The following is an 11,615-nucleotide window of genomic DNA, read 5'->3' on the forward strand; positions in this document are numbered from 1 at the left end:
TTCTGAAACTTGGCCAAACAAGCTATAAATCACATCAAGACAATGGGGATTCTCCCATCCACCCAAGTATGAGACATAATAGCTTCGACCTTTAAAGTGCCATTGCTAGGTAAAAGCAGTTGCAGAATGATTTATTTTTGGATGAAATAAACATGTGCCCACACTATGTTTTCTTCTTTTTTCCATAGCATTTATAAATAAATGAAGAGTCGCATCGATACTCTTTCAGGTGGTGCTGAGGATCCAAGTATTCTGTCATACTTCAACATGTTATACAAGCCAGAGTGACACATTTAACTAAGCCACACATAACCATTGATAATATCTTTTTGCATAATCCACCTGGACCATCGATGAGTGAGAGCATATCACCTGTCAGCATTCATAAAGTTCTTCCTTGGACCATCCAGGATTGTTCCAGCGTTAGCATAACTAACTGAAATGAAATAAGGGATGAAAACTACAGTAAACACAATGTTCTGGAAAAAAAATTGAGTAGACAAGCGCGACAGAAAAGACACCCACAAGCCCTAGTTGTTGAAGCTAATGACAGGGCCAGATGAGCGTTTTTCTTTTAGCTATAGCGAGACCCTGCCCATGATCATGTAGGTATCAAATCTGCAGCAACAGCAACCAATTTTGGAGCCCTTTAGTTTGAGCAAAGTAGCATGGGGCAATAGATAAATTATATGTGAACACACTAAAAATTATGTCATGCTTCATACTACATAAAAATTACAGTTAACAAACTTCAGAAAATAATGGCATATATGTCAAATAAATAACTTGGCTCATTTCATAAACAAACCGTAATGCAGGGTTGTCCATTCAGGTTCAGTTCATTTGCTGCTATCTAACAGGTATATGCAGTTAGCCAGTTAAACCATCAAGAAGATGTCTTTTACTTTTGTTGAATCTTTTCTTTTTTCTCTTCTTTTCTTTTTAGCAAAGCATCTTAGTGCAATCTTTATTGAACATAGATACTTACCATCATTAGACATGGAAGGAGACAATAGGATGAATCAGATTTTAAATGCCACAGGATAAAAAGTATACAACTCTGTCTGTCGGCCATCACATGGCAGACAGACAAGATAAGAGCAAAGAAATTGATGTTCAACAGGGATGGCAAGAGAATAGTGATTGAAAATACAAGGAAAATCATCATATATAAAAAAGAAAGGGAATAAATACACAAAGGGCGTGAACTTCAAACATAGGCGAGTACCATTAACAATGATGGCAAGGAAGCTAATGGAAAGCTTAAATGCATGAAAAGAAATTGGTATTAGAGAATAATTCTATCTTTTATTTTTTGTAAAACAGAAGTCATTATGCTCGATGTATAGTGTGGATGGACTAGTCATTCAAAAGTATGGCATAAATGTATACCAACTGTATATGAAATCCCGTCAATCCTTTTTTCACTGACCCGGAAAAGCAAAAATAACTAGATCTTTACAATTTCTCTCGAGCACAGCAGCTCATTGGACAAAAACAGGGGTAATACAAAGATATTTTTCTTTCACCATAACATCAACTTCTTCCATATAATTGAAATGATACAAACACCTCATTTAGTATAAATATTGAAAGATGGGACAAACCAAAAAAATTTATGTTATTCACTAAAGCAAGAGATAAAAGAATAAATCGAACAAAGGCCACTCATGAAAAGCTAAACACCCATCCGATTGTAGATGTCGTTAGACCTCAAACCACATTCCCTATGTATTTTCCAGATAACTTATGGTTATATGCATTTGCACATCTAAAAGATAAAATTCCTACTTGAAGATATAATATCTGACTTCAAAATGAAAAAGCTTAAAAAGGGAAAATGTCCATAGGCTTCTCATATTCTGCTACAAAACAAAATTCCTGCCATCATCTTTCAGAAATGTGATTCAGAAATTCTAACCTGTAACCAGAAGCAAAATTGCAGGAATCAGGTAGCAATGGGTGTCTTTTTCTTCCCTTTCTTGCTGTCAAGTGTTGTTTCCTTTCCGAGTATCATTCTTCTTAGAATATCTGCTTGCTTTGTGTTTCCCTCATCATTAAGGCTCTTAATTAACTCTTCACAACTCTTGTGATCTTTAACTCCTCCATTTTCCATCATCTTGCACAAAATAGAATAGGCATTAAGTGTCTTCCCAACAGCTAAGAGAGAATCCAGCACCTTATCATAGCTTGAAAAGTCTATGTTACAATTTCTTTCTAAAATGAAATCTAACAGCTTCAGAGCAGCAGAAGTCTTTCCTTTCTCACATAGAACTGACAAGAGACCATCAAGATCAGGTGAGAGACTGTTGTGTAACAACAATTCAATTCTTCCGAGGGCCTCCTCAACATGGCCCCTCATGAGGAGGGCTTCCAAGATGGTAGAAATTAAATCCATGTATTCTTTCACTCCCTTCTCCAACATGATTTTCATCACTCGACTTGCTGTTTGAACCCTTCCATCTCCCATCAGGCTCTCCATCACTGATCTATACAACAATGAGTCCGGGTCATGTCCATGTTCAAGCATATTGTCCAGAGCAGATTTAGCATCAGCAGGCTCCCCTTTCTTCAGATAGCTCTCAACAAGTGATTTGTGAGCAATACCGTCAGAAAGAACCTTTCTTCTGCCCATAATCTTCAACAGTTCAAAGGCAGAATCAGGAACCCCTTCCCTTGAGTGCCCACAGACAAGATTGTTAAAGGCAATAGGATCTTGAACCCCAGTTTTCATCAACTGTCTAAAAAAAGTTTCAGCCTTGCCAGTCTGGCCATTATTGCATAGGTAGTCAATAATCAGGTTATATGCACTTGGTTCCATAGACGAACTACTCTGTGGTCGCAGGACGATTTCTTTCTCAATAAGCTTATCCAGAAATTTGACAGCTCGATCATAGATGCCAGCCTTGCAGAAATTCTCAATTAGGACACCATAATGTCCAGCCTCAGTGGGAACACTTAACCTGATCATAGTTTTCAGAACATCAGCTGCAGCATCTAAATCACCTGCCTCACACTGTCCAGAGATTAACCTTATGAAGATAGAGTTATCCTTGGGTGCAATATACTTATCTTCCATCTCTTTCAAAATCGTTCCAGCTTCAGACATTTTCTGAGCATCACAAAGCCCTGGTAACAGTGTCGAATAAGTAATAGCATTTGGTTTAATACCGAAACTCTTCATCTCTTCAAACAATCTCACTGCATCATCCATTCGCTCAACCGCACTATATCCTTTAATCAGTGTTGTATAACTGATGACAGTCGGCTCTATATTTCTTGCTTTCAGTTCCACAAAGTACTTCTCCGCTTCTTCTATTTTCTTCACCCGAATATATCCATTAATCATAGTATTATAAGTTACTACATCAGGCATAATCCCCTTACTCTTCATATCCTCAAAAAACCTAATTGCAGTATCCACCTTTGACGATAAAAAGAATCCCCAAATCAAAAGATTATACGTATGTCCAGTCGGTTCAATACCCTGATTAACCATCTTATTAAAGTACCTCTTGGCCATCATATATCGTCCTCGACGAGTTATCACATTAAACAAAGCATTATAAGATTTAACAGTCCTTTCAACACCTAACTCTTCCATTTTCTGAAACAACTTAACACTCTCCTGAACAATCCCAGCTTTACCATAACTATCAATCATCAAAACCCATAAATCCTCATCCCAATCAACACCCTTATTAGGCATATCAAGGAGTATACACCTAGCATGATTAAGCTTTTCAGCTCTACCAAGAATTTGAATAATCTTGAAATGGGTTTCTCTATCATGCCTAAAAAGACCAGATCTTTCAACCCACCTGAAGAACTGCAACGCATGTTCAGAATTTTTCGCACTGTGTAGCACATTGTAAACAAGCTCATGATCGAACGAAGGAACAATATTTCTAATGGAATTCTGTAGACGTGTAGTCCAGGCACGAGTAGACATCATTCTGCAAATGAGATCTTCTAGTTTTTCTTGGGGTTTAGGACTGTTACCTTTTGGAATTCGATCATGGTTGTTGAGAGATTCGGAGTTGTAGAAGAAGATTGTTGATCTTAGGCATAATGGTGTAGGCGAAATTGAGAGGAGCTTCTTCGGCTTGAAAATGGTTGCTCTTGAGGCACACAAAGAAGCCATTTTTGGTCCAATTTGGTGTTTGTGCGATCTGTAAAATGGAGAAGAAATTAAACTTTGGGTATCATATTGAGAGATGTGGGGAGGCCGCAGGGTTTAGGGTTTTCCAACTTCTTCCAAGTTTTTTTTTCTTTTTCTTTATTTCTTCTCTTGACAATTCACACATTGCCCCCTACATTGTCATGTCATATATAACAATATATATTTAGAGTCGATTGGTAGACTATATTAAAAATATATATATGTATGTATTAATTCTGTGTATGGGTAAATATCTTATTTGGTATATTTTGTATTAGTTATACACTCTATCAGATATTGAGAAGGGTATTATTAATATCATGAAGGTATTAATAATGCAAAGTGATTTAGAGCATGTTTGGCGTTGTTGGGAGGCAAAATTTGTTTTTTTTTTTTAAATAGTGTTTGGCAAATTTTCAAAACTACTTTTAAATGGAAGTAGAAGCAATTTTTCTGCTGTTGGGAAGAAGCTAAAAAATTTTGCTTCTTAAAAAAGGCAGAAGCAGAAGTAGAATATTATTTTCTTGAAGATTAAAATATCCCTCCTATATATACATATTTACCAATATATGCCTTATTAATCAATTAACATATATTATAAATTTGGTTAAGTTTCATACAAGATTTTTTTTTTATATATATAATATTTTTTTTATTTTATATTTATACACTATTTTTATTTTATATTTTATATATTATTGAAGTCTTATTTTACAGAATCAGATATAAATGTAACAACAATATTTTTGTAGGGTTAAAAATATGAAGGATTTTATGTCTTTTTGTGGTGATTTTTTTTGTATATAGTGGTTTAATTTGTGGAATAGTTTTTAAATTTATTTTTCTTGATATTTTGAATTATATTAAAGTTATCATGTTTATATTATATTAATATTTAATTAATTTATTTATGTATAATATTGATTGAAAATTTGAATATGCATATTTTCATTAAAAAAATTCTAATAGATATTTAAAATAGTTTCTCTCTATAAAATAATCTTAGTAGGCGTTTAGCCATGCGATATCATATCACGATATGGTGTCGTGAGATGAAATCAGCGTTTGGACATGCGATTTTACNCTCATGATTCCATATCATGATACCATATCGCATGGCCAAACGGGCCCTTAGTCTTAAAAGTACATTGATACTTACCCTTTTTTGTAATTTGACTCTCAAAAGCACATTTAAAAAAAGATTATACACGATTTGCTTATCAAAAGCATTTTTCAAATGAATTAGTCAAACACAAATTATTATTTTTCAAAAGCACTTTTTTTAAAAGTCATTTAAAAAAAGTGCTTCTAAAAAATAAGAAGTTTTTAGCAGCAATGTCAAACAGGCTCTAAATACATGCATTGTCATGGTTAAAGACTCAATTACTCTTCAAAACACCTTTTACATCTTTTCCACCATAATTGTGGAGGATTTTTTTATAAATAATTTTTTATATACAATACATGATGTTTTTAATACATCAAACTAAACAATACATAAGAGATAATATGTGTAATTAATGCAAGCATAACTAATACAAGTATTACTAATGCACTATATTTAACGTTATTTTTATACATCTTACCAAATGACCTCCTAGTGTAAATGTAATTCATATATAAGTTATGAACAGAATAGTGTGTACTAGAGCTATCAAAATGAGTCTAAATATAAGTAATTCATTCAATTCGTCCAGAATATTATAGGTTAGGCTTAAGATCATTTAAATTTGGTCAATCTCAAGTCATTCAAGCTTTGACTTATTTTAAAAGGATCTTCAATTGACCCCAATTCAATCCGTTTTTAGACTTTATATTTGCGTTGGTGAAATGTATTTTCTCATATTGAATGTATGAATTACTATCTATTTTATATCTTTTAAGATTTATCTATCCATTCTTTTCATTTTTAAATTGATTTTTTGCTTTTCTTGATCAAACTAACTAAAAGAAATTAAACTATATTTTTTCATAGAATACATGTTGAGTGAGTCATATTAAATGTATGTTTATTTGGTTGGTATAATGTTTGGTGACTTTCCACTTCAAAATCAAGAATTTATTTTTTTATTTTCTCGAGTTGAAATTCAAATTGTGGTATAAAAAAAATAGATATGACACCCTATATAACGCATATGCTAGTTATATTCAGATGACACTTGACATAACTTTATCGTATAAGTGAGGGACCATGTTTCGTATATGAGAAAGTGTTGGTTTAATATAGATTAAAGGTGTTGTAATTCCTTGCATGTTTCAACAAATACTTCAAGTTAAACTCGACGGAGTATTAAGCTCGAGATAGTAAGGTTCGAGATAGTAAGGTGGTGGTTGAGCTTAAAGTTAAAAGTTAAGTGTTAAGTCAAAGCAAAAGAGATTAATCTTTAGAAAATGAAATAAAATAGTGAGTAACTTGTTTGGCTTAATTAAGCTAATAGGTGTATCACCTACTTGAGCTATATGGATCTAGTTAAAGGGGTCAAGATTAATGGATCAGATTTAGGCCTATCTTAATGGACTTATTCCAGGCCCAAATTAAGTAAGAGAAAAAAAGAAAATGAAAGAAAGCTAAACATTTAAATCCGCCAAGACCCTATGTAGTTAAGCCCAACTAAGAATAAAGCAAGCAGGTGATGATTTTTTGAGCAGCTTGATATAAACAAGTAGGTTCATCACCTACTTGATCAATTAGTGGCTGAAATGGAGCTAAAAGAAGGAAGATTCTATAGGATATTTTAATCATTAAGAAGGCTCCATGTAAGAACAATATTAACTATTTTTTCACTCATTTTACCATACAAAAAATCCTATCTAATTTCAACGTCTTCAGTTCTCTCAAGGCTTAAAACATCCACCTTAAAATTTCTCCTAGGGATCTTGAAGAAACCATCATTTTTGCAAGACAAAGTAAGTGAAAACACTTGTAAATTTAGCTTAATTCTCCCATGAAAGATTAGGAAAATATGTTATTCATGCTTAAGTATAAATACAAGGCAGATTGTTTTCACAAGATACTGCTCACTTTTCTTGGTTATTAAGAGACTTTTCTCTTCTTCTTTGTTTTAGGTGTAAAAGGAAGTTGAAGTTCTTGAAAATTTCAAGTTAAAAGGAGAAGTTGCAGAAATTGAGATAAGGTAACTGTTTCATTTCTATCCTCCTTGAGTATGAGTTTAGATAAAGAATTATGAGTGTGTTGTTATTAAGAACTCAAGGGATGGTGATTTCAATATTTAATTGCTATGATAAAGAATATTTGGAACAATTTTAGTAGCTATTTTATGTGTATATGTGTCATGCCTTGAGACTACTCCTTAACGCAACACAGTGCTTAGAGCCTCAAGTGACCCCAAGTTATCCTCATGACATGATACTAAGATATCATAATAAGATTAAAAATACTGAATGCAGAAATAATGTTGAATATGCTATCATATTACATAAGAAGAATCTGATAAACACATCGTAAACGGAAATAACTATTTGTCCAAAAGCCTCTACCAATGCGAGTCATTTAAATTGATTAACAACAACAATGTAATTATTTATTACCTCCACGGCCTCTCTAATTACCTTCACGTACGACATTCCTAAGTACCTCCTCGTTCATTTTGTGGGCGTCCTCTATCATTATTACCTCATCTCGTTGGAATCACTATTCTAGTTTGTTGTTGAACCTGGCCAACGATTTGTTTATGGGGGCATTTCCTCAGTGTCTTGACTTAATACAATTAAAACATTTGCGGTCGAGTGAGGGTATGTTGGCTGATACATACGAAGTCACTTGACCGCCTTGAGTTAGAGATTGCTCTGGAACCCCTGAATGAAAATCCATAGAAGTGGGTATAACTAACTGATTCGGACAAGCTGAATACAACTGTTGACTGGAACCTTTAGAATACAAACTACTATAGTTATCCACATTTCTGGAATTCTTAGACAATGTCTTGGCATGTCCAATTTGTCGAACTCTGATCCCTTTACTTTCTTCACATAGCCTGTCACTTCATTAAAACTCTTACATGCAGAGGTTATATTCACAGACAAAACTTGTAACTCACAATTCAAACCCTTGACGAACAAGTGAATCCTCTCTTCCTCATTGTTCACCAACTATGTAGCATAATGGACAATGCATGAAACTTAGCCTCATAAGCAGCCGCAGTTATGTTGCCCAACTCAAGAGCTATAAACTCATCTTTCTTTCGATCTCATAGAGTATGAGGCACATGCTTCTCTAAAAATAAGGCATGAAATTGTGTTCAAGTCAATAGAGGTAAAAAATGATTATCGACATTCCATAAAGGCTCTCTACAACTGTTTTGCTTCACCTTGAAAATGGAAGGTCACAAACTTCATCCCATGTTGTTTCATAATATCCAACTTATAAAGCCTCTTATAACAGTTCAAGATGAATTCAAAGGCATCCTCACTCTTGAAATCATGGAACACAGGAGGCGTAAGGTTCAAAACCTTGGTCAGCATCTTATGTTCAGTGCTAGTCATCACATGATCAAGTTATGGACAGAAGAGAGAATTAGTGCCCGAGTCTTAGTCCATCTTAGGAATTACAATAGCAACAAGATGAGTAACTGGAACCTGAGTAGCCTACACAGTAGGAGTGTCTCCAGTACCTGTTAGCCTGCTCAAAAAGGCTAACACTTGCTAAATCACACCAATGTGCATAAGGAGAAGACTTGTAACCCCGTTTTCACCTCTAGTTCAGCCTCATCCTCGACCTTTATCTCAACCTCTTCTTCCACATGATTCTAGGGTGGGGTGGGGCTACCTCACACGGTACATTCTCTTCCTGAGTGTCACCTCTGGCGGGTGTTGCCCTTTCTCTATCCCTGCCCCTACCTCTGCCTCTACCTATGTTGTGTCTTATCATTGCTTGCTTCGCGGCTTGCTCTGCCTGGAGCTACTTTGTTGCACCATTACATCTCGTGTCAACCATCTACAAATAGAAGAGTGAAAGATGTTAGATACTAATTTAGATCGTCACATATAAATTGGAATCAAGTTATAGCATAAAATAAGAAAGAAGAGATAATTTTCCTAAGTCATGTAGCCTCTTGCAGAAAGTACATACGTCTCCATACCATTCTGTATGACTCTAGTAGACCCGTTTTGGTACATAAGATCAACAAATCTAGTGTTTTGATATCAACTTCATCACAATTCAAATCGTCGTGACTGACACCCATACTAAACCACCTAATGATGGAACCAACTACCAACCAAAACCTTAATCCAACAGATCATTTCTAAAATTAATTCTTCATATAAAACTAAGAAAACGATTTAAAACAACTAAAGAATTGAGTCCTCATAAACTCAATCTAATAATCAAAACATGTATGTAGAATTAAACTTCTAAGAATTGAAATTCGTAGTACTAAAACTCTAGATAATCAATATTGGGGATGCAACCCCGAAATTAAAAAAATAAGTCTAATAGAATTAAGTGTTTATACCTGAAAAAATGATCAAGAAGATGATAGAAAAACCCATGAAAGAGTATAGTACCCTTGAATTTGAAGACAAACATTCCTTAACTAAGGTCTCGGATCAGCCATTAGAAGATATCATGTACTCAATAAAAAAATAACATGTACAATATAGGTACACATACCACACCAATATGTATAGACTACCATTCACAATATCATGAAACAACAGATACATGGATGCATGTCACACATGATCAGAATTACAAATACTCTGTCCTTTCATGGAATCACAAATACACAAATTGTTAGTGTACCGGCGCGGTACCTGACCCAAGCAGAGATAGTGATCATATCAGGTGTAGTACTTGAGTCAATTGTTAGTATTTATATCAAGCATAATATTTGAGCCAATCATTGGTATACCTATACCGGCATGGTACTCGAGCTAATAAGTAATCACAAACTATCATGGATAATCACAAACACAATGAACAATAACACTTAAAACTACAAGTCACATAAACAGGTCCATTGCGTGAGATTACCAACATGATGTCATTTCATATGCTTCCTTATGTTTTACCCTAACATGCATTGCACTAACGATACTATAAAACAGTAGACATGCATACATACATAAACCGAAAAATATACAACCATCACCTACCTTATATCAAGCCCCTTGGAAACTCTAAAGAACCCAAGCTTTCTCCTTTTAAACTGTCTTGACTTGTTTTTGGTCTAAATAAATAAATAAACACAACAATCAATCATAAATGGCCTAACAATATCCAAATTATCAGAAAATCCTAATTTTAGGCCAATTCATGATTATTCTATCCAAACTAGGGATTTTTCCACCATTAATTCAAGTCAAAGACCTCACTCAAGAGTAATATCCTAGATTTTAATGCCTAAGAATCAATTTACAAAATTGAAGAGTAACAAACTTATCTTTACCTACGAATTTCGTGCAAAATACAAGTGCAAACAACCCTAAGCCGCCCCTCCCAATCCCAAGAACAATAATACAGAAAATAGAGGGTTTTGAGACTCTTTCTACATAAAATCTCGACCTACCCCGCTATAGCAATCCTGACCCGCTATAGCGGCCTGAACCCTGCTATGGCACCTACTCATGCCCTTTATAACGGATGCCTTATGCTATAGTAGACTATGCGAACTTCAGAGACTCGAAATTCCTTGAAAATACCATTTTTCACAACGTACTTCCTTTCCTTGACGTCCCAAGCTATCCCCTTCACGCTGGATTTGATTACGGGAGTTTTACTCACCTGAATTCGATTGCGTGAAGCCCTGCGAATTCCTTAATGTCTTGGCTACTAAAAGATATAAACAAAGCCTAGAAATTTCACCAAAAATTATAAATCACTATATATCCCAAAATTTTTATGGCCCAATTTATTTCACCGTTGACCTACTCACAACGACCCGGTCAGGTCGTTACTGCTGGATGACATTGAAAATTTTGTTGAAGCTTACGGACAATGGGACCGGGTAAGGTTATACCAATTCCTAAGCTTAGTGCCTATTCATTTGGTATTGTAGCTAGCATTATTCACTCCTTTGGGCTTTAAGATAAGATAGGGTGACATATTACACCATCATACCCCTTATAAGCATTCAATAGCATGTGTTTCTTTCAACCTCATACATGATATGATTTTTCTTGCAAAACAAATCAAATCAAGTTATCAAAGAGTCGATTATATGTTAAAATGTCATACTATTTATCCCTAAATTCATAATCCACTATAGCAATTTAATTTGTTTTTATGATTTAAGGAGACAGATTAAAACGGTCAAAAAGTAATATTCTTGATGCTAAATCTCAAGGTGAGTATGATATAAAAAAAACTAATATTATAGACGGAATAATCAAATAAAGCAAGGTAGTGAAAGTAGTAGCTATTTGTGATGAAAATATTATATATCAGATATAATTGTGGGGAAGAAATACTTTTATAACATGACCCTAACTA

The 11,615-nt window shown here is 34.4% G+C and overlaps 1 protein-coding gene across 2 annotated transcripts; it reads right to left on the reverse strand.

Moving 5' to 3' along the window:
- Positions 1 to 315: 315 nt before the first annotated feature.
- Positions 316 to 4,320, reverse strand: LOC125850663 (pentatricopeptide repeat-containing protein At2g37230). Of its 2 annotated transcripts, XR_007444834.1 has the most exons (3): positions 1,922 to 4,314; positions 526 to 618; positions 316 to 436 (listed from the first exon to the last, which is right to left on the reverse strand). XR_007444834.1 is itself a non-coding variant. In XM_049530515.1 (2 exons), the coding sequence occupies exon 1, from the start codon at positions 4,142 to 4,144 to the stop codon at positions 1,949 to 1,951; it is 2,196 nt and encodes a 731-aa protein (XP_049386472.1). In that variant the 5' UTR covers positions 4,145 to 4,320; the 3' UTR covers positions 316 to 618; positions 1,922 to 1,948. The 2 variants fall into 2 exon arrangements, 1 of the variants encoding a protein (XP_049386472.1); XM_049530515.1 differs by having other exon boundaries at positions 316 to 618; positions 1,922 to 4,320.
- Positions 4,321 to 11,615: the final 7,295 nt, after the last annotated feature.

Source organism: Solanum stenotomum, unplaced genomic scaffold (genome assembly GCF_019186545.1).
Source record: "Solanum stenotomum isolate F172 unplaced genomic scaffold, ASM1918654v1 scaffold18451, whole genome shotgun sequence".
NCBI lineage: Eukaryota > Viridiplantae > Streptophyta > Magnoliopsida > Solanales > Solanaceae > Solanum > Solanum stenotomum.

Bases quoted from the DNA above. Each gene is read 5' to 3' on its own strand.
- LOC125850663 (XM_049530515.1), bottom strand. From the start codon at position 4,144: ATGGCTTCTTTGTGTGCCTCAAGAGCAACCATTTTCAAGCCGAAGAAG.